Raw genomic sequence first — 26975 nt, forward strand, 5'->3', positions numbered from 1 at the left:
AGGGATAAGAAGTTACAAAGGAAAATCATATACTTATGTTGGTTCTGTAATAAATTTGTTTTTCAGTTTTCTATTTTTTTAAATATTTTGATATCTCCTTCACATAAATATTATTATTGAAATTTATAAAAAGAGCTTAGAAAATCAGAAAGAGGAGTGGTCGTAGCTCTTTAATACTTTTATTTTGTATGGATGGGGGTGACAATAAGGCCGGACTGGTCGGTGTAGTGCATTATCCAGACCCGCTCCGTTGCTTGATTTTTTTACTCAGACTTGTATAAAACTGTAAATATCTGTTGAGTCTATTGTTTATGGGTTCTTGGGTACTTAGCAGATCTAATGAGTACCAACAAATTAAAAAATATTAAAAATAATTGTCAGTAATTTATGTAATTTTCTGTTTATTTACTACAATCTTATAATTATTTAAGCCATCAATAAGGAAAAAATTATAAAACATAATTTAAAGTTTTAAAAACAATTTAAATTGACTATTAAATACAACTCATTTTACTGAAATAATTATAAAAAAACAAAGTCACTACTTTAATTTTAATGTAAAATTGATTTAATAAGAATTATTTAATCAACCTAACGTTAGATTACTCATATGAATTAACAACATAACATCACATCATACTCCTTAACAATATATATTAATATTTAACATCATTATAATTATGGATTAACAATATAACATTACAATTATGATTAACATATATTACAATTATGTTATTGTATATCTATAGATTTAGGAAGAAATAATAGAGTACAGTGGGTCTGGGTACTTCTTTAGACCCAAACTCATCCAACAACTTGTCTCAAAATCTCAGATATTAATTACCAACTGATCCAAAAATACAGACCCAAATCCAACCTGTTGCAGGTATTATTTGTAGGTACCCATATCCCATTATCATGGATTCATTCTCTATTGTGTTAATATCACAAAATTCTACCATTAATCTTATCTCACTTAATGCCATATCTACCATATAAATGAAATATTGACTATATATAAATTTTTTATTTCCATGAATTAGAATATATTTTGTGTGCTCAAAGTATTTTATACTATAATTTTTTTTTGCCTTTTTTATAATGTTGAATTTAAGATAGAAAATAATTAATATGTATAAGTACATCATATTTTATATTTATATATAGTATAGAAGTATAATATGTAATTAATAATTTATATTTTGCAAGGGGTAAATGTAGAGCTAAGGACTTCAAATATGTTTAATAGTTTTATAGTTAGATAATTTGAGACACGAGATTGAAAGAATTTTTTTATAATAATAAGATGTACATAACTATATTTTATTATAACTTTATACACATCAATCTATTTACAAGTTAGACTTTTTCTGTTTAAGGACCATTGCCTATCTATAGGTGAAGATTAATTTGAGTTTCTGAAGTAGTAGACCTTTAAATACGTTTTGAAACAATATCACATTTTAAAATAGACAAGGCTAGAACTTTAAGGGGGGAAATTTTGGCCTATGTTTATCAAATAGACCAAACTCATACCTTAGGTTTGGAAAATTGGAACTAATTGCCAGGGCTGTTAATTTATGAGCCTGGCTTAGTCACAACTTACTCACTCATGCCACCACCAATAGATCACAAACAGAAGGAGAAATTTCCAAGTCAAATAGCATACACACATAACAGTTTCTCCACTAATGACATAAGTTGCATACCTAATTGTTGTTGATCTCATGTTATTTCTACCTTTACAAGTTTTTCCTCTGGTTCTAGGTAATTTTGCATATACAAAATGGGAGACAGATAATTTTGCATATATCAGTAGCTTCCTGCAGTATCAACAGCGTAAATGGTATCCCAAGAAGACACAGACAAACGCCACCATACACACATGGAGAAGTGGGAATCCGACTTGAACTCTTCTTGGACCTTTGTTAATAAGATCTGCCTGCAAATGTAAACAAGTTTACTCAATAAATTATACTCAACCCGATACCATGGGTGGTAATCTCGTGTACTCAGTCGTCACTTTTTCAACAAAGTTTGTACTCATGTTTTACAAGATGGAAAGAGGACACCCAAAAAAAGATGGTAGATAATGTTGCAAGCTCAAGCATATAAATGGGAAAGGATTCCACAGTACTAGCAATATGGTAAAAAGAGAAATGGCAAATCCAAATTTGGACTATCTATTAGCACTTTCTCAACTTTGTATTAGAAAACAAATGAGGTGACACTCCTGACCCCACACACTTTTTTCTCTATTGCTGCAGTAATTTAATAATTGAACAACTAATGATGATCATCCTTTGGCAAACAAAAACAAAGTAAATTATGGGAAGACCAGACACCTTGCAATTAACTTGTATATTTTTTAAATTGTTTTAGCGCCATTCATATTGACAATACATTATTAACTTATAGAATGATAGACAAATTTGTATTACATAAACCATATCAGGGATCATGGTAAGGACCAAAAATTAATAGCCACAAACATTACTAGTAAAAGTAGACAATGATTTTCATGCTTACTAGTTTTTCTTGCAAGAGTTCTGTCTCCTGATTGCTTAGCCTCCTCTCCTCTGTTAACCTCGATATTGTTTCTGCAGACTGCAAAGAAAGCAGAAACCTGATCATCACTTCAGTTAAATGAATACAAACTAGCTTTGAACTCAGTCTCAAACCACTACAACAAATGTCAGGCTAATTTTAATATGTGCAAACCCACATGCAAAATTGCTTCATCACCACATCATATAATATAAGCAATAAAATGAGAAATATTTTCAAATCATTGAACATAATGTAATACCACGAGGTTTCAAAGTTTAAAAGGACATACAAGTCTGTTAATATAGTTAAACCATATTGTGGGCCTTAATCTTGCCACAAAACACACACATGACACCCCTATGCATCCAAGAAGACATAAATGGGCGTCTTAGCAGTCTCCTCTGTGATTTTTAAAGATTTCGCTAATTGCCAAGGAACCAAGCATAGTAAGTTTTTGATTCCTTAACAAAATAAATCCTTCTGCAAATTCCAACTTATATTTTGTGAAACAGAATGCAATAGTGCTCCAATCAAGAGTACATTAATTAATCAAATGAAGGGAAGGGGAAAACAACATAAGTAAGCATTAAACATGTTCAAGAATAATCACAACCACACAAAAGTCTGGTGAAACGATAGAACTCAAATATATGCGCCAAAAATATCTTACTAAGCTCAAAAGGGTGTAACTGACATTTCAAAGTTCTCAAATGAAAACTCAAGCCAAATAGAGTTAATAACCAAACTCTCTCTGTTGCAGAGAAAGTTCCAAATAGAACTTGTTACGAAGCATGTCATGTATGCAAGCAGATAAAAAAAATCGTAGTAGAATGGTGGAGTGTCTGACCTCATTTAGTTTTGAATCAAGTCCATCTAGTTTTAACTTCATTTGTTCAATAACTTCCATTAATTTCAACTCCTCTATTCCCCTAGAAACTATTGGATCCGCTTCTTTCTCTGACTTCAGCTCCTCTGCATTCTTCACTGTTCCCAACTCTGCATTTTTTTCTGGCTTCAGATCCTCTACATTCTTTAGAGTGGTCAAATCCATATCTTTTGACACTTTTAACTCTGTTTCTTCAGGTTTCAGCTCCTCGACATTCTTTACTGTGTTCAAACACATACCTTTTAACCATTTTGACTCTGCTTCTTTTACTACCCTTAGTTCCTTTACATTATTTGTTATGTTCAAATCCAGATCCTTAGACACTTCTAACTTTGCCTTTTCTGGCTTCAGTTCCTTCACGTCCTTTACTAAGTTCAGATTCTCATATTTTGACACTTTCAACCCTGCTTCTTTTGGCTCCTGTACACCATTCATAGTCTTCAACCCTTTATCTTGTCTCAGCTTCAACTCCGTATCATCTTCATGCTTTAAAACATTCTTAAAAACCTGGTATATTCCAGGAACATAATAAACCATTTGAGTAACAGTTAGCTGCCACGAAATGGCCTTGTCGAATTGATAATACAAACACATGCATAATGAGTAACAACATTGTCAAAGATACCAATACCAAAAAAGAAGGTAACTTATAAAGTGTACAAAGAAAATGCCTTCCCACGGGACTCAAGGAAACAGGGAATGTGAAAACGTGTTTAAAATTGCCCAAGTTGTGTTATACAACTCCATAACAATGTGTTTTTCAAATTATGAATTATATAAAAAAACGGTCCAATGCACGAGACACCCACCTAGTGGGGTCTGCAGAGCGTGGATGTACGTTAATATGCAGTCTTATCCTAAGGAAAATGTTGTTTCCAAGATTTGAATCCATGACCATCAGGTCATAAGGTAAGCAACCTTACTCTTGTGCCGAGACTGACCCGGTAAATTATGAATCTAACAATCCACAAAATAATAACTAACAAAACCTTCAATTACATAACTAATAAATTCAATTGTCTTTCTTAAGGATTTCAAATATTTATGTAATAGAAAGAGATGGAGGAAAGAAAAGGAAACAATTTAGAACCAAACATTAACGGAGTTTTCTCTAACCATGGGTTCTGGAGATTGGATTTCTTCTTTACTGTATATCTCAACTTTTTTATGATCAAGCTCATTCTTGAAGTCCCCATTAATAGGAGAGAGCTTTGATGAACTCGGAGGGCTTATCAGAGCCACCTTCATCTTATTTTCTTCAATATATCTGCTTCCATCTTTGACAAACTGCCAATATAAAAGAGTCGTAATATTTTTAAAAACGAAATTAATAATAAAAGCTGCCAGAGTACAAAATCACAGCCTAAACATGCATATACCAAGCTGGAATTGACATCTTCACTGGTTGTTTCAGCAGGAACCAATGTGCTCTGGATTAAGAACTTGTCCTTGGACGCTGCATCAGCAGGTGCTTCCCGTTGTGCTTGCATTGTAACTGTTTGATGCAGAAGTAAATAAAAAAAGATATAAATTAAGGAGTAAACAAAAGAAATCAAGATGATAGAATAAATTCCCAAATGCATGGATTCATCTACAACTGTTGTTATTGGAAAACTTTGGGATGAAGTTCTTTGTTTAACTGCTGGCGGCAAGGTTAGGTTAATTGAAAAGCAATGCCAAGTAATCAAAGAAAACTAAAAAAAAACAAAATCCGTATTTGATTCAAGCTAAATGTGACAAATATAGGTCCAGTTAGCCTCTATTCAAAATTATCCACCACATAGCTAAGCTTACAAACACCTCTATCTATGTCAATGTGACACCAATCAGAACAATAAATACCAGAACCATTTTACACTGACTGTGTAACAAGTATTGAACAATAAGTTAAAATGTTAAAAAGGAAAACATCAAACAAAAACACAAAAGCCAAAGAAATATACCAATGAATTCACAAGTAGATTTTGGTGCGAGAATTCCAACATTTGGTCGCACTGAATATTTCTTAGGGGATGTCGTCTTGACCTGCAAATATCACACCAAAATGATTGGTCTCTCCAGCATTCTATGCTAATACACTCGAGTGGTGAACAAAAGAAAGGTGCTCAGACCTTGAAAGCAACATAGTGCTTGGTGTTATTAGTCAACTGAACTGAGCATGTACTTTGCTTCTTCAGTTCAACTGTGAAAACCGAAAATAACTACATATCAGTAAGTGGAAACATCATGATCTACAGACTAATGGCTGATACTACCGTAACATCATGATCTCAATTAGCAATTTGTAAGTGGAAAGATAGCACAATAAATGCATATGATCACAAAGGCCAAGGGAATTATAAAATTTTAATAAAAAAATGTTCCATGTAAGACTTACTTTTTTTTCATTATAAAATGTTAAAAATAAAGAATGATTAAAAGGTTTTGTGACCATCTTTCATTGTATTCATTCATTTAAAAAAAAATAATCTCGATTATAGAGTGTTTTCTCAAAATAAAGAACAATACATTTCTTTCCCTCCAAAACCCCAAATCCTAAACATACCCTAAAATTAAATATTAGAACTACAATCATGCGTTTGAAGTGTTAGCACTTTCTATTATGGGTCAAATCCATCAATTAAAAATTCAATGTTTGCTTCAGAAAGTTGCATGCAAAGTAGAGAAAAAAGAAGCGAAGTAGCAGAAAATTTACTCACATATAAATTGGAGTTCCTTGGGTTCAATTTCGATAAGTGGCATTTTGTTCATGATTACTCTTGATACAGTAAAATCCGAAATCGAGATTAACACCTAAAACGACAGAGTTTCAATGAAGAAGAGGGGAACGAGTCAAGTAAATTGAACTCTTACTTTGTAAAACGAAAACACCACAAGCATTAAACAAACCAGTGACGAATATGAAGTACTAAAATTCAGTGGAAACCTACCGCGTATATGAAAACGGCAATATAATCGCTTTTTACTTAAAAATATGATTGTAGTGTATATTTTTATGATCTAAACTCTGATTTGATTTTTTTAATAAGTTGTATGAGGCTTTTTGTGGTGAGTAGTTTGGAGCACAAGAGAAGAGGACGTATAGACATTGATGGTACCGGCTTTTTGCCGACACGGACGGAGCGCTATTTTGTCTGTTTCCTCTTTTGAGTCTTTTCCTGTCTAGGCGCACCTCACCTAAAAACAACGCCCTACCTGATTATTGCATTTTTTTGTACTACATATACTCACTTTTTTTTTTTAGTAAGAACTAATCTTTTTGGATTTGTAGTTCCTCCGAGAATTAAATTGAATTAAATTTTTAGTCTCGTAGATGATCTTATATTACTAAACTAAACCTTATTGGTCCTGATTATTACATTTTGCAACAACCATTTTTGCATAAAGAGAAAAAAACATTTATAAATATATAGTCAAGTTTTGTGTATATCAATTCCATTAAAATGAAAAGGTTAAATAATCATCAAAATATAAATATAGAACAAAGTAGTTTTTTAATATAGATTGTGTCTAATTTTTTGGACACTTTAATTTTTATGGTTTACAAATTTGAATCATGTCTACAATTTTTTAGTGCTAACTGGAATTATTAATTTTTTTAAATCAAATTAATACATGTTGAAATTTATAAAAGGAAATTGAATATGGACTCTTATATATTCTTCTTAGAGTTTTTCTTCTTCTTAAGTTTAAGAACTTCTATCACTTCATCTAATATTTTATATATTTTCTTCCTTTTATTTATAAGTTTTTGTAGAAGAAGCTCTTTTGGGCTTCCTAACATATATTGACCCCAACTAAAGCGTGATTCGAAAACTATTTTTTCAGCCCACTCTAATGCTTAATTTGGTTGGGAGAAAAAAATAAGATGTGAGAAATATATGAGAAAGATAGTGAAAAGAAAGAAAAGAGATGAGAAATATAGTGAATTTTAGTGTTGTTTGGTTGTATAAAAAAGAAGATAAAGAAGTGATTTTTCTCCTCCACTCTTCACTGAATAATGATTTCTCTTCCCAAATTATTTTTTGTTTATTTTTTGTTTTTTGTTTCAATATTATTGGTGCAATACATGGTTTGAGACATAGTTTGAGACAATATTTGAGTCTCTCTTCTCCTCCAATTTTCTCCTCACTTTGGAGGATAAAGAAATTTTATGGGGCCCTCTCATTTTTTCTGTCTCCTCTCAAACTCTCTCCTAAACCAAATGAAAGAAATATGACTTCTCTCCTCTTACTTTCTTTCTCTTCTATTTCTACCCTTCCAAATGAAGGCTGAGAGCAGGGATGGCAAAAAAACCCAACCCGTGAATATCCGTGGGAATACCTGCAATTAGGGGTGTTCAAATCCAGACCGGTCCAAAACAAAAACCGCAAACCGATCCAAAGTAGACCGAAATCACAAAAATCGAATGTATTTGGATCGTATTTGATTTATTTTTTAAGGACCGATCGGTCCGGTCCAGTCTTTGGTTTCACGCCTGGGATCCAGACCGGACCGATATTATTAAGTTAACTAAAATATATCACATAAGCATTAAGCAGTAAGCTAAACACAGCAAAAACGCATATAAACTATTGTAACAATATGAATATTGATGTTTCTAACCTTGCTATTAAAAGAATCAAACTTTTCTTCATTGTTCAGGTTACTACTTTGTTGGTGTTGTAGGCTAAAATTGAAGGAATTTATATGTTTATATCTAAAAAATAGACCGATCCAAACCGGACCGAAACCGCATATAATATTTGGACCGGATTGGATCGAACATCTTAATGTAAATGGCCCAGACCGGACCGCATACTAATTACACGTTTGGATCGGATGATTTTTTGCTTAAAAACTGATCCAAATGGACCGCGAACACCCCTACCTGCAATGGGTACCCCCAATAATAGCTTACGGGCGGGAGCGGGTTTTGTGATACCTGCCCCGCGGGTACCCGCAAATTTATATATTTAGTTTTTAGTTAAACTTTTATATATATTTATTATTATTTTAAGATCATATATCATTACTTTATTATTATTTGATAATAAATTACACATATTTGACTATGATGTTAAATTTATCATATAAATATCATATTATTAATGTAATAATTATTTTTACATATTGACTATTACAAATTATATAAATATATAATTAAAAATAAAAAGTTGTTGGATACCCGCAAATATTCGCTACCCGCACAAATACCTGCAAATATTGCGGGGTTGGACACGAGAAAGTACTACCCACGTCCGTTACCATCTGTAGCTGAGAGAGAGGGAGTGAGTGAGTCAGTGAAGTACCAAAATGGAGATCACGTGTCTTTGTTTATCTTCAATTAATGTATTAGATCAATTAAAATATATGGTTCAATTAAATAGAAAAGTTATTAGAGAATAAATTATCTCCTTAAAGAGAATTTATTTCAAGAGAAAATTTATTTCCCTAAATTTACTCATTTTTGACATGTGTTTTATTTTGTCTTTTATAATATATTTTAAAATAAAAACTTCTTGAAGAAAGAAAAATAAAACATATATCAAATGCTATGTAAATTTAAGGAAATAAATTATAAGAAGATTTATTCTCAAATTATAAATATATAATTATATTATTTGATACAATTTAATGTGGAGAAGAAATTTTATTGGGACAAGTGTCTAGGTTTCAAATATCTTATTCAAATTCAAAGGCAACGGAAAGCAGCTACTTATTCTTCCTTTAGTGCCCTATTATTCCGTTTTAAGTACTCACACTCTTTCCGTTCTCCGCTACTTTCTCACTCTCAATTATTCTCTTTTTCTTCCTTTTTGATTCTCTGCCTCATTTTTTCTTCTTCATGGCGACGAACTCGATAACCGGAGCATCGTTCTCCATGCGCTCTCTCCGTCATCACTTCAATCCCACACTGGTATCGTTTTCATTAACTCTATGCTTCTTTTAAATTATAACTTCTGTTCTGCGTTTTAATGATTCCTCGATTTTTCAATTACCAATACTTGTTATTTGTCTCGTTTTTTTCATTCTTATGCATAACTTCTCTGTGGTTTTCGCATTTCAGTTCTACAACAGTTTTGTTTTCATTCAGTAATTATATCTTGTGATTTAGGCTTTGATGAATAGCTACTATTATGCTCTAATTTGTTAAATATTATACACATATACGCAAGTCCGTAACTAGGTATATGATCAGATACATGCGTATTGCAATCTACGTGCATAGATCATGGTTTATGGAAAAAATCAAGTTGATATTTTGTGTTGTTTTGCGGTAAAAAGTAAAATGTGAGACCTAAATTTTGCATCCAGTTAGCTTGCAACTGAAAGTTTAGTACCTAAGAATGTGTGTTCATGATTATAGACTAATATTCTTTGCTGCGTGTACATCTATTTTTCTTCATATTTTTATGTTTAAAAAAGAATGAAGTCAAAAAATGTATTTTAAGACCACATAACTCACTTTGCCATTAAAATCATATAATGGCTCCCTTTCCAATTTTATTAGTGATGAAGAGTTAAATTGAAACCAAAAACTTCGGACCAGAAATTTGAAATATGATGTATTTTATTTTTCCTGGATTGCACTTCAGGTCACCAATGGCCCTCAGTAATAATAGTTCATGATTTTTATTTGTTAAATAAGAGTTTGGAATTTATTATAAGGTCTTGTTTTGTTTTTTCAAATGACGTTTCTCTGAATGATATGTTGAGCAGGCTATTCATTCAAGCTATGGGAGAAGGAATGTTTCTTTTTGCTTGCGGCCGCGCTCAGTTCGCCTTAAAGTTTCCTGCGCTGTATGTAACTACTAGTGAAGTGCTCACCTTTCTTTTAGAGATTTTACATTTTCCTTGCACTGGCACCAAATTGCTAGATGTTAGATTGCTTGGAACTGAAGTTAATCATAATTTATTTTATGAGCTACCCTTCATAAAATCTTATAGTTTGAAGATGTTACAATGATTAGCTGTGAAAAATTATGATGCGCAAGATAAATCATTACACCTTACATCATTAGGCGGAGTCCTCTCTTAGGCGCCTAAAAGGATGCCTCTATCGGAGAGATTAGTTTCTTACCTATCTAGTGAAAGGATATTTTGGGAAAGCCAAAAAATATTTTTTTATAAATGACTGACATTATCTGAGGTGTCTGTTAATTCAAGCATTTCTTTCTTTTGATTACTTCTCTACTTCCTCAATATATGTAACGATTCTTTTGAATGTCTTTACTTTGTGGGTGTTTTTTTCTTGCTTATGTTGAATGTCTTGAGCAGGCTAAACCGGAGGAGACTACAACAGAGAAGGTATGCAAAATAGTAAGGAAGCAACTAGCTTTACCAGATGACTCTAACTTGACTGGCGAGTCAAAATTTGCGTCTCTAGGAGCTGATTCACTTGACACGGTAATCAACATCTGGCTGGACATTAAAATTGCAAATGTTTAATTTTCCTTCGATTTACTTTCCAAAATCTATGTTTAAATTAATTGCTATTACACTTGATCGTATTATTATGGGTTTAGGTTGAGATTGTGATGGGGCTTGAGGAGGAGTTTGGTATCGCCGTTGAAGAGGATAGTGCACAGCGCATCACAACTGTTCAAGAAGCTGCAGATCTTATTGACGAGATCCTTAAAAAACAAAGTCCTTAGAGTAAAAATTTATCAAACGAAAAACGTAGAAAACTTATCCGTACTATAGTAATACGTAGTTTAGTCCCCCGAGTGTGCAAACTCTGCTATTGCCTTTTCATAGGTCTAAATAGAAAGCAAATTAGTGAAGCCATTTTTTTAGTTAAATAATTAAATAATGTGAAGCTGTTTTTGTTTGCATCAGAAGGGCTTATACAATTATGTTTGCGGTAATTTATTTAATCAAGCAGAATTGCCATCACCGCAATTCCTGTAGCCTGGCCGTTGCTAAAATTCGTATAATTAACCTGCAGTCTGAGAAGGTGACTGAATAATATCAAGTATAGAGAAGAGGATCAATGAAACCTTATTCTTAATTATCTTTTATGTTAAATCTAGTCAAGAACAATCACGAAGTTTGTAAGTCTAGCAACATGTTTTATTTAATACAACAATGAAATATACAAAGAAAATTTACTTTATTTACATATTCCTTGAAAGGGATGCCCACAATTAGCATATTGAGGCCACATAATCTAATGTAGCAGTTTATACTTCAATCTGCATCAAAGCATCAAGTTAATACATAACACGTCAGTCCCAATCTGCTTCAAAGAAACCGGCGTCTTTCATTTCAGAGTAATACACATTCTCCAAGTGCAAATCTTCTTCCTGCAAATGAGGGCAATCAGCCAGATCAATAGAAGAATCTAACTACAAAGAACACAATATTTGAGTAAAAAAACTGATCCCAGGGTATCATCTGTCAAGTATTTTAACCTGAAAAAAGTCTGCCAGAAATGTTATGTACAGAAGTGGAAGATAAAAGGCATGGTAACATACAACTGTGACACTATACAACCTGTGAAAAAAGTAAACAAAAAACTTTAGAGTAAGATGCCAAAGACAAAAGGTTAAAAGGATTTATTTTTTGCAAAGCTATTGAGGGTTCTAACCATAAACCAAAAGCAGCACCATTTCCGGCAAGGCCACAAGCAAACAATGCAATGGCATTGAAAATGAACATAATAGTAACATACTTGTAAAACGCAGGTCTTGCTGCAAAATAGAAAAAATAAAGGAAATTATGCAACCACGGAACAAATTACAGACATGATGTAAGAATCAAACAATTAACTTACCAGGTAACCTTTCTCTCCACCTTGAATGATACATGAACCATATGCAGCCATAAACAGCAGTAAGCAACAACTTGTGAACAACCCACAAGTTCCACTTCATGTGCTGAGTACCATCATTGCTGTCGATAAAAAATGGGATCCCAAATGCAAATAGATATATAGCCTAACAAAATAAGAAAAAAGGAGCAATTTTTCAAATAATGGGACAAGCATACTAGTAGTGGAAAATCGAAGAATAATTACCTTCAACAAGATATCAAAACCAACAATGATCCCTGAGATACCAAAAGTTCGCGTCAATGCTTCTAAGCCACTGGCATTATTTCCTTGAAGTAAAAAAGCCAGCAAGCTCACTTCTAGAAACAACATTCCAGATGTAGTAAACAAGGATAACAAGTTCCATGCCATCACCTTCCCAGATGAGCACTCCCATGCCTAGACGTAAAAAGATTGGATCAGTTTTAATTTTAACATCTCAAGTATCATTGCATCACCAATGCCAATAAATCAGAAAACAACAATTTAATTCTAACACGTGTTGGAATCGACACAATGAATATAAACAAATGAAAGTAAAGAAGTACATAAACGAGACAAATATATTACTAAACAGTGTTTAAGGAATCAAAGATAGAACGTTCTATTGCAATGGTATATTTAGGATGTGTATAAGTAAATAACTTGATTAAGTGCTTATCGCATAAGAGCTTATGGCCTTCCTATGACCTCCTTTTAGCTCATATCACAAGCTTACTGAAATAATCTTAAAGCCGAAAAGAGCATATAGGAAGATCATAAACTATTTTCATAAGCTCTTCACGTGTTTCAGTGAACAGCTTAATTAATAACCCGTTTTGAAATTAGTTTAAAAGAACTCATTCTAATAGCTTTCTATTATAGAAATAAGCTAAAAAAAACTTATAAGATGGTCATAAACTATTTTGTAAGCTAATTTTCACATCCCTAAATAAGTTATCTATAATCTCTTCCACTAAAAGCATAATGATTAAAGTAGGTGTGGAACAAAATCAACATTAGAAAGATAAAGTGACCTGAGAAGAGCACCAAAGAAGGTTGAGGAGGGTAACAAACCAGAGGGAAAGGTAATAAGAAATAATGATATATGAGCGACCATGAGAGAGTTTGAGATAACTCTGTTTGGCTTGAAGTGCCAAATACAAAACGAAAAGAAAAGAAGCTATGATTAAGAAAGCGTTGTGCCAGAATCCATGGCATTCCAATAACCAATTGTAGAACCTCTCTGATGATGATGATGATGATGATGATGATGCTTCAATCGATTGTTGAAGCACTTCTACTAGCACGCGGTTTTGCATCATTGGTTGTGTTGGAGAAACCCTAATCCCGATTTCTGAAATGGAATGGAGGGTGGAAAAGGAAATTGAAGGGGGGAGATTGATTGAATGATTTTCTATGTTGTGGAGTTGAGGTTGTGGAATAGAAAGATGGGATTCGGAGAACAAAGTTTGTGTCTTTCGGTGTGCTTCGGAATCACCATTGATGAGAATGGGTAGTAGGTTCTGTAAAAACTAAAAACCGTTTGCCAAACAAAAAAATTGAAAACTGGGAAGCAAATTCTATGTCCTTAATTTAAAAATAAAATTATTAATTTCACTATTCATGTCATAGAAAGTATTACATATTGTTGGATAAAATATTTGTTTCCGGAAATTACTTAAACAAAGATAAAATGAAAGTAAATCTTTCCCTCACTCGTTGTAATATGGATTTGATTATGATGTTAACAATATCTAAATTGATTATAGTTGGTCTAAACTTTCATCGAGACTGTTAAATGTTAATCATTCCGTGTTTTGCAATAAACACATCTTATTTAAATTATAATAATTTTACTCTGCCCAATGCATATTTTCTTCCTATCTATGGATGATAAGTATGATTTAAACAAAAGAAAAGTTTAAATTTTTTATTTGATACACAAAATGTTAAATTTACAGGGAGTGATAGCTAGTATCCAAAAATATTAGTTGGTTAGTCTTTGCTATAATATAAGTGTATACCTTTATAGTTATATAAAAAAAAGTTCTTCCTCATTTTCATGTAACATTTGGTCTCTCTCGCATGTTTCATCAATCCTTCATCTCAACTCTACCTTAAATCGGAACTCTTTCTTTTGTCGTCCAAGTCTTATGTTGCAACACCATTATTAATTTATTATTCTATTTGTTATATTCTTATAAAAAAAATTAAGTGGGTTTAGTCCCAAGGTTTATTAGGGTTATAGTACGAATGTACTTATAGATTATTCATCATTAAAGTCTTCATGTCAACAATGAAATTTAAATTCACAAATTCATATGCTTTGAACCAATTATTTAATAATTGGACTATTGGATGTTAAAATAGGATTAATCCTGTTAATTGTTGAATATCATTTTATATTTATTATATTTAAAATATATAAACACTGTCAACCTACATGAACCCCAAGTCCCCAACTCGTAGCTAAAACGGGTGGTTTTGTAGACACAATATTTATATAAAAATGGAAGACATAACTAGTAAATCTCATGTATGATTTAAGAGAGAAAAATATATCAAGCTCTGCTTCTCAAAGCACCAGTTACATAAGAAGATTAAAAAAGAATACAGAACTTAAATTATGCATAGCAAGCACGACTTTGCTAAAAATTAAAGGGAACTATTTTAGAGCTACTATTTGATGTAATTTGCACTACATTTCTGAAGGTTGCACTATTTAGGTAAATTTTTGGTTAATCTGCACCACTGCACCAGTCAGGTAAAATTCCCAAGGAAAATATTTTTGAAAATTAAAATAAGCACTGTCCCTTTTCTTTTTTGATAGATATTTTTATAATGACATAGAAAAAAATTAAAAATACACAAAAGATGAAGATAAATGTAATACAATATCTAAAGCGTGATGTTTAAATATCACTAGCCACGTTAAAAAAAAATTCCATAAAAAAAATTGCATTATAGACAGCACAATGGATACTCATCCAATACAAAAGAAGATCAAGAAATGATCTTTTTACAAGCTAGAAGCCGATAATGCAGGACTTCAAATTCATACACTAGTTTGCAAAAATAAAGGAAAATAAATTTACATAACTACTCACGATAATTAACATGACTCTTATGATAACATATCGAAGAATCTAATAATACAAATATTATAGTTTCACAAGAGAGGTGGAGATGACTTATGGTTCACACAAGTTTCCCACTCTCATCACTACCCAAAAAGCTTAACAAAATTACCTTGCATGGCTCTTAAATACATACATGCATTGCTTGATCTCCAAAAAATGCACGTTGTTTATAGTACATTATACATAAACGTAGTTTACAAAACATTTTTACATACTTGTTGGCTTTTCTCTCAACCCCATTGACGACCATTGCGTTCAGATGGTGAGCCAGGCTCCACAGGAACAAAACCTCTGCCACCAAAAACAGGACGCATGAATGCATTATCAAACTTGCGCCATAATCGGTGAACGGTGTGTGTTGGTGTGGCTAGTAAGGCACGGATGCTGCTTGGACGATGAATTTCATGGCCACCGATATCAGCCTCAGATTCTTGAGCACTTCCTAGAAGTGGGATATTAATGGATTTTGGAGTGGATGGATCTGTGCTTATCATGCTGCTTGTGCCTTTAGGAGGGCCATGAGGAAGCAAAAGCCTTATCAGTGGCTTAGTCATCAAACCAAACACCTGAGAATTTATAATTAAGTTGTGTAAGTACCATCTCTGAAGAAATTTTAATAACATATCTGATTTGTAGAAAATTTGAAGAATTTTGTGTAGTAAAAAAGTGCAATTAGTTTATACAGACTGACAAAGTAGGGATAAGTGAAATATCATTTCTGCACGAACTAATATTTTAGCACATCAAGTGGGAAAATTGATATGTTCATAGATTTCATATCATATAGACCATCTCAAATGGTTAACCTCATCGAGTAAAATCATCAGTGATGCAGCAATGACAAGGCAGTCTCTGTAATGAAGAGAAATCAGTATCTTACCACTGTGCTGACAAGCACAACAGTGATTGTGCTAGTGATCATGATTGCATTGGTTCGCAGTTGTGTATGACCCAACATGGTGAACTGCATTTTATAAGGGTATCAGCATATCAGTATTTATCGCAACAACTTTAAGATCCTACCTTCAGTGACCACTAATTCTTTTCTTTTGCATTGGCTGAATTAGTGGCCAATCATTTAATCTTGCAAAAACCAGAACTCCTAATCGGCAGTGTTGCTCATACAGTCATACCTGATTATAAGCAAGTGCCATGGAAACAGCACCTCGCATAAGACCAGCCCACCAAATGATAACCTACAATGACAAAATTGTCAGCATAATTAGGTAGTAGCATAAGAAATCCAGAAAAAAAGGATACAAATTGACTGTAAATCTGTAATTTAGGCATACCTGCTGTCTGAAGGAGAGCTTCTCGCTTTGTGACTTCTTAAATAAGTTGGATAGGAAGGATAACGGGAAAACAAAAGCTGCTCTTCCAACAAGTACTAGACCCAACAGTACTGAACTTACTGCTACGGATGTTCCAGGGCTGCAGAAGAATGTCGCACATGAATTGTTTTTCTATTATAATAAAGGAAGTTTCGAGGGTAAAGATTGAGGAATCAAGGATAAACTTTCCGAAGATAAAAGCTTAACAAGTGACAAAACAGCAAATACAGAAGAACTCTCCAGTCATATCAATTATCAAGTAATATAAGGACTGATTAAGTAAATAAGCTTTATATCATACAACATGAGAAGGATGAGATTCAACAATTTTTCACCAGTGAAGAAAAGTTGGGGTCTCAATGACTATTTACTAGTCTCTCAAAGAAGTGACAGAACACAGGCTTACCTATCACTGACGAACCTCCATTTTTCGATGTCCATAGCATCCATACCAACATAAAGGAAGATAAAGATCTCAGCAACAAACGACAAGGTTGCAAAAGCATGCCTATGAGAGTCAGACGAAAATTATAAATTTCAGTAAATGTATGGAATTGGACATTGTACATAGCTTGACAAAATCTGCTTAAAAGACATACTTCGTGGTGACTCTTGAGCTCTCTGTCACATTGTGCCAAGTATAATGAGACATAACAATCCCACAAAAGAACACAGTTAAAATACCACTCAGATAGCATAACTGCAGAACATGTAGATACATCATCAGTATTGTACTAATGACAAATGTTGACATCCACCAGAAAACGTTACTGAATGTTTCAAAATTTTACCTCAGCCAGCATGTAGGAGAGGTATGCCATTAGCATCATAAGAGCAACCTCTCGATCTGTAGAGTGCCTGGAATTAAGGAAAAAATTGTTGAACCTCAGTAAAGAACGTTACAAATCATCCCTTGCCAAGTCTATAAAATCATATATGCAAGAAAATACAGCAGGTTCACAGACAGAGACAACAGCAAGTTAATAAGAGATTCCTGAGCAATAATATAATGTATGCAAGATTGAAAAAGAAATCAAGACTCCATTGAAAAATAGATCAATATGTACCGAGTGAGAACTCAGGGATGCAGTATTTTTATACTAAAAACCCATGTCTAACAGCTCCCGAGCAATTTCATTTTGATGGTATCTCTTCATCAGGGTATTTAATTAAACTTATTCAGTCCTATGTGGTATGATATCATTAATAATTAGAACCAGTCAAATGACAAACCCTCATTTAAAATAATAGTAATATAATGAACCCCGGTATTCTGGTTGCAAGCAGTATCGAACCAGTAACATAGACTCAAACAATCAAACCAAGGTCTGTATAATCTCCTTAAACTCTAAGACTTTCTGTCAGATTAATAGGGAATGGCAAAAACAGGAACTCCAATTTCTTGGTATCCAAGAATTATCTACAACATTAGTTTTGATACGAATAAACCACATAAATATGATATAAAATAATGAACACCATGTCAGTAACTGCTGACAATGATAATGACAACAACTGTTAAGAAGTTACCTGCCAATATACAACTTTTTAATGATGTAGGCACTGAGCAGACCTGACTACAAGGCGATGGAAATACATTAGACTAGAGCCGGATGTAATATCAATATTAATCTGCAGGCTCACTATTGATAGAGATATTGTCCATATAATTTTGTCATGTGTGCATGAGGGAATTAGAGGGAGACAATTACCAAAACCCCAAGCAATGTGCTTGTGACGAACAGATACAAGAAGTTGGTAATAAATTGTGAGGCAATTGACGTGTCAATTTGCTCGAGGTCAAAGCTCTGGATTGCATTGAAAAGCACCACTGATGTAGCATCATTCACAACACCCTCCCCAAATACAAGACTGTACAGTAAAGGTGTTTCATCCTGATTTAGCACCTGCATGATCATCATTTATAAGTTCACTACTAACTCTGACACATTGGTTGCTGGAAGAATGCAACAAATATATTGTTTCAAACCTGCAATGTGCACACAGAATCGGTCGCAGCAAATATTGCACCAATTGCTGAAAATTTTCACAAATTAGTGAGTAGCAAACACAATGAGTAATTGCCAAGTACATGAGATTGACAATTATCATACCTAGATAATCCCCTATTTCCAGTGGACCGATATTCATCCTCTTAAAAATTTGTGAAACACCTGAAATAATGCTTCAAATTAAGTCAAAGGAACTAGACAAATGTTTCCATGCTAGTATCCTTAAAGTAATTATATATTCACTAGATCAATATTTTTTTTCAAAAAATATAAAAAATAAGATTGGCTGAGCTTCAATATTGCTTTTTTCTTGAGTCAAATCTTAGATGACAACCTAAGGAAGCAACCTAAAGTGGCAAGACATACCCAAGGTTATGATGGTACAAGATATTAATGTACCAATAGCACCAAACAACATGATGGTCATGAAGTTGACAAAAAACTGCTTCTTTTTCACTTGAAACCTGGAATAAATTACAGAGAACATAATAATAACAAAACAATAACTGGAATCTACCATGCACACTAAGAAATAATACAAATTCTCACAGCGCAGAACAAGAATTTTAGGAAAATGTTTTTGAAGTTTTTCATATGGTGTAATACCATTCATTCTGACAAAAAATATCATTGCTCAGCAAAGATGGAACAGACACAGTATCTGCAAGCAAGCATCCGGAAAACTAAGTAGAATTTATTGATATTGTATATTTTTCAACATTATAGAAAGACTGAAAGAGGGAAATCCCAAACTTAGGACTGAGTCCTCAGCCACTTGTGTAAAAGCAAGCAAGTCAACAGAGTGCTAGTACCAGCTACATTTCAATCACCCACGCGGTATCTGCCATTAATTATATATCATTAACTATGGACTGGTTCTTAAGAAATACATTGTTTTAACCAAAAAAATTAAAATCTTTTGGACCACTTTCAGATTATCGTATTGGGATTTCTGCAGACGAATCTTCACTTAGTCACCAGTTAATGGTTCATAAAGATGCAAAACACCCCTCACTCTTAATTCAACAGTGATAAACACAACATCAAATATAATTCATTCCTTTCTAGAAAAAGAGATAGTGCAAAAACTTACCCAGCATTAAATATTATAGGTGGAAGAAGGTATATAAAGAAAAGATCTTCACTGAAAACAAGAACGTGTGAGCTTGTACCACCACTAAGCAGCAAAATGACTACACCAGTGCAAAGACCCTGAGAGTAAACCGTACCAAAATTCAGTCACTTTCCAATAGAAACAACAACAACAACAAAATTGCAAACACAATATTGCTAAAACTAAGCATCCATCATATGCAAATGAACATTGTTAATTGTTTCCTCTTAAAGGATGCCAAAACATTTCAAGGAATTGGTCTCTTTACTTACAATCAAAAGGGCAGTGATAGACTCATTCATCCAACGATTCTCCTCGAGAAGATGACCAATGACAATACAAGCACACAGAAGTGCAACAAATAGGTTCATTGAGACTACAGATGCATGATCCGAAGTGGATACCATTTGCAATTTTGAAACTGCAGAGATTAAACCAAAAGCCATTTTGTCCACCCTCTCTAACAGTAAACAATTACACAAATTCGGATAATGGAAGAGTTTCAAACTTCAAAATCAAATTTTGAGTTCAAATTTATGTCTCTGAACTGTCCATTCTAAGCAACAATTGATCTCATCAGCAAATGAATCCCTGAAATAAGACCAACAAGCATGTAAAATTTTCCATGATAAAAAGGGAGTTCAAAAAACTCAAACCCATTATTCTATTTCAGATGCAGACATAAAATAAAGCCAAACCATAACAAAATAATAGGGTACCCAAAAAAAGTGAAATTGTTAGATATCAAAAGTACATAATTTAACAAAAAAAATGGGGAATATTGTTTAGCCTCTGGTAAAATTTCTGAAAACAGAAGATCAAAATCTTCTCAGAATGTCAGATAGCGAACGCAAAAAGAGATTTTGATTCAAATAGACGAAAATTATTAGAGAATAGTGCTCACCAAAATCATGGGAATAAAGGGCATTTCCGGAAACCTGTGCTTTATTTTGTAGTATAAATTATTTCAGGAAAAGAAGGAATAGAAAGTCCAAAGAATTCGAAGAGAGAAAAGTTAAAAACCAATCTCTGTATTCGAATTCCAGGCAAATTGGAAAAGTTATGAAATGATTCAATTGAACCCGAGACAGAGAAGAAAAGAGAGAAAGTGTAAATAAAGAGGTTGGAAATTAAACGTGAAGGTGAAACGTGTTTTGATGATTTTTAGAAAAGGAAAGAAGAGCAGAGGAAATATTGGCAGATATTCCTTTTAAGGGGATGAAATCTGTGGAAATAATGAGAAAGATCAAAAAGTCATTTTCTTTTTCAAAGATTCATGCATGACCACTGATATAGGTAATAATATTCTACAAATTTAATTTCAGTAGCCACTAGGTGGGAACTAAGAAGTCCAGATCCTCTCCTTTGTATATATATAATTTTAAGACTCCAAATCTTTAATTATTTATTAATGCATGGTTATGGAAAAATATATTCATAGATCAATAATGTATAAGTTTTATATATTATTATTATATCATTTACTATTTATGTTCGATCATCATTAACTCTATAAAAAATAATATAAATAAATGATGAATATTGTATTCAATATACATTGATCTTTACATGAATAGTATGTAGATATTACACTCTATCAACAACATGAAAAAGTTTCTTATTTTTCAAAATATGATAGTTATTTGTAACATATTTAATAATTGAATCTTTTATGAATTAAGTTATCTATTGCAAATAATAATAATTATATTTATAAACTCATTATTCTTATTATTTATTACGTTTTATTATTTATAACGTGTAGTTTGTACATTATAAATAACAAATATAGTATTTTGTGTTAAATATTTGTAATTTGCAGTTGCATTTATTTGATTGGTGTGATGTTCAACTTTTTTAAATACAATTTCAAAATAAGAAGATAATAAGGATAAAATAATAATATAATGTTAATAATAATATATTGTACCACTATATTAGCACTTTCACCAGTACTATAATAATAACGCTATTTAGATATAATTTATTGAACTAGAGTGATTTGATCCATAATCATGGCATATAATTAAATAAATATTGATAATTTGATAAAATTATTAATAATTTTATGCTCAATCAATAACATATAAAAATCACAAAACTTTTAGTAATGCAATATTAATGTATGTTGTGTGAATCAGTGATTTATAAACAATCAATACATTATCTATTATTTATTTTTTTACTTTAAAAGTTAATGTTAATTAATGAATGATGCAATTACCATATAAAAACTCAGTACATGCATTTTTCTCAAATTTAAAATTGTTTTTTAATATGTATAATATATATTATATTCATATATTAACACAAGAAGTTGGGAGAGAATTTGATGCAATTATAAGGTTTTTGTTAAGTAACTATAATATATTGGATTCAAATCTTATAAATAAATACAATTGGATCATTCTTCTATATTAATACAATAAATATCTGTAATAATTATAAAATATTTTTAAATAGTATATAATTATATATAATCTACTTGTTATTCTCCATGTTTATTTAATAAACCATGTTTGCCATTGATTCTTGAGCTTACAACTAATTTCGTCAAACAAATTAATTAAGATAAAAGATGTGTATATTGATAATTATATAAGTTTTATTAAGTGTTATAAATGAATGGTAAATAATATATTAAATTAATATAAATTTTTGTATTGACATGTAGATATTACACTTAAGATCAAATATCAAATAAATCTAAATCCAATAAGCTTAGTTTCTTTGGAACGAGATCATCTATTCTAAAATGAGTATATCTTTATATCCTTGACAATAAGACTTCTCAAGTGTGAATGTGTAATTTTATGTTTTTTAATTAAATGTTATTTTTTCATTAGATCGAGACAAGAAAACATGACAATAATAAAGAGTGATGATCTTTGTTTCAGTTTCTGTAGTAATATGCGGATTTGGGAAACTTGTCATCCATCAATCACTGTCCTAAAGTCCATAATAAAGAACCAAGTGGCTACTCCTTCATTGTCTAGATATGTGGTTATAATAAATATCTTCTTGGCAGTGTTTGTCCTATTATTGTGTTTTTTCTTTTTATTTTATGTTGACTTATTGAAATTTCTGTAATATATATTTTGTAGCAATATTTATATCTCTCATGTTACATCCCTGATATATTTAAAGTAGCTTATGCCTCATTATAAATTATGTTCGTTATCATGTATGTTTCATATAATATGCATGTTCTATTAGTTTTTTTAAGTACAAGTTGTACAAACAATCTCTTTAATCTTGATATCTCTTAGGATAACATCCTGGCTTCGTTCTTGTTTGTAAGTATTTATGTAACAATTTATATAAGTTTGAGATCTATTCCAATTCTGATGAAGTCTTGTGATCCACATGCTTAAACTTTAGTGAAAAAACAATCAATATATGTAACTGGATTATATAGTTTAGCCAGATAATACTCACATTCAATCCTCATTACTTTGCACAAAGTATGATTATTTGATAGTATACAAATTATTTTCATAAAAATACGTACAACACTACAACTCAACAACCTATATAAGTGGGTTTATATATCATTTGTTCATGAGTGTCGTAATATACTTGTTCTTGTTATTCGTTATCAAAACGAATACAAACATAAGAAAAACCAAATCTGACAATTTCCAAAATGTATAGCTGTCTTTTTTAGTGTTTTCTCCTATCAATAATGCAGATGTCTACTTTTTATTCCATGTCTTGTAGTGTGAAATGTGAATATATAAGTAATAAGTGGAATCATGTATCATTTGATCAGTGTCATGATACAGTTGTTTTCTGTTGTATTCATTATTATGATAATCATACTTGTCAATGTCATTTTATCATCAGTACCTTACATTTCAGTAATTTAAACTTTAATTAATTTTCAATAACCTACCCTTTGATTTTACTACATAGACATATATGATTCTGTAAAAAAAGATGTGTAATTGTGTACAAGTAATATTTTCAAATTTAGATGTTACATAAATAAAATTCAGACTCATAAAAAGAAAATTAGATTAAGTTTTATATGTATGTAGGAGCATCTTACTACATAGGATAAGACAGACAAACCCAAAGGTTGTGCAATCCAAGTCCAAGGTTCAACATGTTCTTCAGATCTTGTTTGCACAATATCCATTGTTATTTTTGGAACAAAAAAAGGCACATGATTTAGTGTCATAAACGGAGGTCTCATGAATATTAAATTAAAGAAAAAGGGTTAGTACCCACTCCCCCACCTATCTAATCATGCAACTCCCACTTGTATCACGTGGAATCAGTACTCTTTCTTTTATATTCAAATCTTTTAAGGATTTTAATACCCTTAATTTTGATATGCCATTTTAAATTAAAATATATGAAGATGATATGATAGTGATGATGCAGATATGTAATCGAAAGGAGGAAATATTTTACTCTAAAGTGTATTACAATGCAGTGAGATTCATTAGAGATTCATTTTAGCTAACTAAGGAAAGAATGAATACATTTTTACATTCAAGTTGATTTTAGATGATCCTTATCCAAACTAGAGAGATTTAGTTTTATTCATCACTTTCTTTCACACCCTTAAAATTATTGAATTTTAGTTAACTTGCCTTTTTATCACCTACCTCTATTTCTATTTATTTATCCATTTAAAAGAATTTTCTTGTTCTTATATATTTGTCTATTTAGAAGTTAGATGATGCATTAATTATTATTTTCTATATTTACCTTTATTTAATATATATTTGATTGATTCATGTGAATAGTGAAAATAATAATGTTCATAAAATAGAAATTATATATCAGGAAAATATAGTAAATCTTGTAAATCATCATTAGATTCCTTAAAATGAGTGTTTTTTAACAATGAGAAATAAAAATGAGGTATTAATTTTCTTTAATTTTAATATTAACTTCAAATTGAAGATAAAAAATATACCAACTTCAAAATTTAAATAGGGGGAGAGTTTAAGACTACTCAAGATCACCATACCTCTTTCAAGAAATTCTTTATAGAGTATGTTTTTAAAGAAACAGTTATCTAAGTCATTAATGACTTGTACTAGTCTTGTTACTTATATTGTAATGCCCCGAAAAATACTTTTTATTTATCATGCGAAAAAGTGAGTAATTTTTTTTGAATTGATGATATAAAATTGTTTCCTTTTAAAAACCTTTCTTTTCTAGGACATCACTTTAAGTAACATATAACGCGAAAATCAAAACCGGTTACCTAACGGTAACTGAAATGATACAACATTTTCTGAATATACATCTTCATAGATATAAAAGATCATAAGTATTTAATATACATATTGTAACACCGCAAATTTTACGATTTGTAATTATAAGATTTTATTAATATTGTTATTAATTATATTTTCGAAAATGAATTTCTGGGAATTTTTGTTAAAGAATTAGACGAAACTCTAGTTGAGTTTTAGTCTTGTAATTCTCTTTCCAATTTAGTGGTAAATTTTCATGATTTTCGGAGACAGTCGGTTTCGGACCACTGTCAGAGCCGAATCTCACCCGGTACGGCTCAAAAAGTGGTTTTTGAGTTCCGTAACTCGGAATCGAATCCCGATTGCGCCGTTGGCTTCGTAATGTCATTTCAAGTCAATATAGACCCTGATCTGGTCCATACCTATTTGCTAAATATTTTTCACTCGGAATGTCGAAATCCGAAATTCTAATCCGATATTAGGATCTGGTGATTTATAATACCCGATCGAGTATTGACCGATAATACTCGGGCATGTTTACGCTCGTGTCCACGAAGGGGTCATTTTGCATTGGGATGTGAAATTTGACTTTCATAAAGCAAATCTCACATCACTTTCACCTATATCTCATGAAATCATCATTAGCCACCCTATGAGATTTTGTAATGATTTCCTAGAGGGAAATCTGATTTCCTTCTCTCATTAAACACTCCACACTTCACTCTCACACTCTCTCATTTGCAAAATTTTCAAGAGAAGGTAAAAATTCTCTCTTCATCTTTTTCTCTCATTTTTCATTGTTTCTTCCATCTTCAATCCTTGATCTCTCAACATTCAGCCAATGGATGTTGATGAAATTTAAGTATGTTGGTCATGAGTATGTCAAGAACATATTCAACCGTTGAAATTTTCTAAAACGCTTTCTAACTCATTTTCTCTTCAAAACCGAAAATGGTGATGTTCTTGAACTCATGAAAATATTTTGTTGAAAACATGAACAACTTGTGTTCATAGAGTTGTTATAATGTTGTATTACATACTTTTGTTGTTTTAGCCAAAGGGGATGATGATAAAATCAAAGGAACCTTTAGGAAATGTTTTGAAAAAATGAGAATGTATGTATTTCTATTTGCTTTTAGCCTTAAACCATGGCTTGAATCAAGTTGGAAAAATAGAAAGTTAACTTGGGTTTTAAGAAACCCAATATTTTTATGTTTGGATGCTTTTGAATATATGTGATTGTTGAGAAAATGTATTGATTCATTAAGGTGAGAGAGAATACATCGTGACATAGTGGTGTCCGATTATGACACCCGGATCTCCTAAACCATATTGGGTTTCTTAGAACCCAAGTTAACTCCAAAACCTTTGAGATGGTTTAGGAGATCCGGGTGTCATATTCGGACACCACTATGTCACAATATATTCTCTCTCACCTTAATGAAACAATACATTTCCTCAACAATCACATATATTCAAAAGCATCAAAACATAAAAATATTGGGTTTCTTAAAACCCAAGTTAACTCCAAAACCTTTGAGATGGTTTAGGAGATCCGGGTGTCATATTCGGACACCACTATGTCAAGATATGTTCTCTCTCACATACAATATTCACTATATATCCTCAACAATCACATATATTCAAAATCATCCAAACATAAAAATATTGGGTTTCTTAAAACCCAAGTTAACCCTCAAAACCTTTGAGATGGTTTTGAAGATCCGGGTGTCATATTCGGACACCACTATGTCAAGATATGTTCTCTCTCACATACAATATTCACTATATATCCTCAACAATCACATATATTCAAAATCATTCAAACATAAAAATATTGGGTTTCTGAAAACCCAAGTTAACTCCAAAACCTTTGAGATGGTTTAGGAGATCCGGGTGTCATATTCGGACACCACTATGTCACGATGTGTTCTCTCTCACATACATTAT

General features: G+C 31.8%; 4 protein-coding genes across 8 annotated transcripts; 1 reads left to right on the forward strand and 3 right to left on the reverse strand.

Annotated features, from left to right (window-relative positions):
• Positions 1707-6601, reverse strand: LOC109336230 (vesicle-associated protein 2-2-like). Of its 4 annotated transcripts, none has more exons than XM_019572696.1 (9): positions 6367-6601; positions 6136-6229; positions 5548-5618; positions 5380-5461; positions 4816-4931; positions 4553-4723; positions 3398-3943; positions 2530-2607; positions 1707-1942 (listed from the first exon to the last, which is right to left on the reverse strand). In XM_019572696.1, exons 2-9 carry the CDS (start codon positions 6185-6187, stop codon positions 1832-1834), a joined length of 1227 nt encoding a protein of 408 aa, XP_019428241.1. In that variant the 5' UTR covers positions 6188-6229; positions 6367-6601; the 3' UTR covers positions 1707-1831. The 4 variants fall into 4 exon arrangements, with proteins under 4 accessions (XP_019428241.1, XP_019428243.1, XP_019428242.1 ...); XM_019572698.1 differs by lacking the exon at positions 6367-6601 and having other exon boundaries at positions 3398-3546; positions 3598-3943; positions 6136-6244; XM_019572697.1 differs by lacking the exon at positions 6367-6601 and having other exon boundaries at positions 3398-3934; positions 6136-6244.
• LOC109335984 (acyl carrier protein 1, chloroplastic-like) lies at positions 9136-11727 on the forward strand. 2 transcript variants are annotated; one of them, XM_019572295.1, is made up of 4 exons: positions 9140-9335; positions 10139-10219; positions 10697-10825; positions 10945-11727. In XM_019572295.1, exons 1-4 carry the CDS (start codon positions 9264-9266, stop codon positions 11071-11073), a joined length of 411 nt encoding a protein of 136 aa, XP_019427840.1. In that variant the 5' UTR covers positions 9140-9263; the 3' UTR covers positions 11074-11727. The 2 variants fall into 2 exon arrangements, with proteins under 2 accessions (XP_019427841.1, XP_019427840.1); XM_019572296.1 differs by lacking the exon at positions 10139-10219 and having other exon boundaries at positions 9136-9335.
• On the reverse strand, positions 11523-13754 carry LOC109335983 (transmembrane protein adipocyte-associated 1-like). The gene is made up of 6 exons (XM_019572294.1): positions 13247-13754; positions 12438-12629; positions 12195-12357; positions 12009-12111; positions 11833-11914; positions 11523-11724 (listed from the first exon to the last, which is right to left on the reverse strand). Exons 1-6 carry the CDS (start codon positions 13532-13534, stop codon positions 11647-11649), a joined length of 906 nt encoding a protein of 301 aa, XP_019427839.1. The 5' UTR covers positions 13535-13754; the 3' UTR covers positions 11523-11646.
• On the reverse strand, positions 15321-21015 carry LOC109335982 (sodium/hydrogen exchanger 2-like). Its single transcript, XM_019572293.1, has 15 exons — positions 20714-21015; positions 20082-20400; positions 19789-19907; positions 19062-19159; positions 18798-18857; positions 18674-18720; positions 18396-18590; positions 18214-18260; positions 17475-17541; positions 17283-17383; positions 17090-17191; positions 16645-16783; positions 16486-16548; positions 16233-16316; positions 15321-15918 (listed from the first exon to the last, which is right to left on the reverse strand). Exons 2-15 carry the CDS (start codon positions 20253-20255, stop codon positions 15583-15585), a joined length of 1632 nt encoding a protein of 543 aa, XP_019427838.1. The 5' UTR covers positions 20256-20400; positions 20714-21015; the 3' UTR covers positions 15321-15582.

The sequence above is a fragment of the Lupinus angustifolius genome, chromosome LG20 (genome assembly GCF_001865875.1).
Source record: "Lupinus angustifolius cultivar Tanjil chromosome LG20, LupAngTanjil_v1.0, whole genome shotgun sequence".
Lineage (NCBI taxonomy): Eukaryota > Viridiplantae > Streptophyta > Magnoliopsida > Fabales > Fabaceae > Lupinus > Lupinus angustifolius.

Coding starts and splice junctions, on each gene's coding strand:
- LOC109336230 (XM_019572696.1), bottom strand. CDS start 6,187: ATGAACAAAATGCCACTTATCGAAATTGAACCCAAGGAACTCCAATTT. Junction 4,932..5,379: donor ATCTACTTGTGAATTCATTG/GTATATTTCTTT, acceptor TGCATCAAACAG/TTACAATGCAAGCACAACGG. Junction 1,943..2,529: donor AACTCTTGCAAGAAAAACTA/GTAAGCATGAAA, acceptor TTACATTTGCAG/GCAGATCTTATTAACAAAGG.
- LOC109335982 (XM_019572293.1), bottom strand. CDS start 20,255: ATGGCTTTTGGTTTAATCTCTGCAGTTTCAAAATTGCAAATGGTATCC. Junction 19,908..20,081: donor CTATCACTGCCCTTTTGATT/GTAAGTAAAGAG, acceptor GTTTACTCTCAG/GGTCTTTGCACTGGTGTAGT. Junction 16,549..16,644: donor AGCTCTCCTTCAGACAGCAG/GTATGCCTAAAT, acceptor TTGTCATTGTAG/GTTATCATTTGGTGGGCTGG.
- LOC109335984 (XM_019572295.1), top strand. CDS start 9,264: ATGGCGACGAACTCGATAACCGGAGCATCGTTCTCCATGCGCTCTCTC. Junction 9,336..10,138: donor ATCACTTCAATCCCACACTG/GTATCGTTTTCA, acceptor TATGTTGAGCAG/GCTATTCATTCAAGCTATGG. Junction 10,220..10,696: donor GCCTTAAAGTTTCCTGCGCT/GTATGTAACTAC, acceptor TGTCTTGAGCAG/GCTAAACCGGAGGAGACTAC.
- LOC109335983 (XM_019572294.1), bottom strand. CDS start 13,534: ATGATGCAAAACCGCGTGCTAGTAGAAGTGCTTCAACAATCGATTGAA. Junction 12,630..13,246: donor TTCTTTGGTGCTCTTCTCAG/GTCACTTTATCT, acceptor TTTTACGTCTAG/GCATGGGAGTGCTCATCTGG. Junction 12,358..12,437: donor GTTTTGATATCTTGTTGAAG/GTAATTATTCTT, acceptor TTATTTTGTTAG/GCTATATATCTATTTGCATT.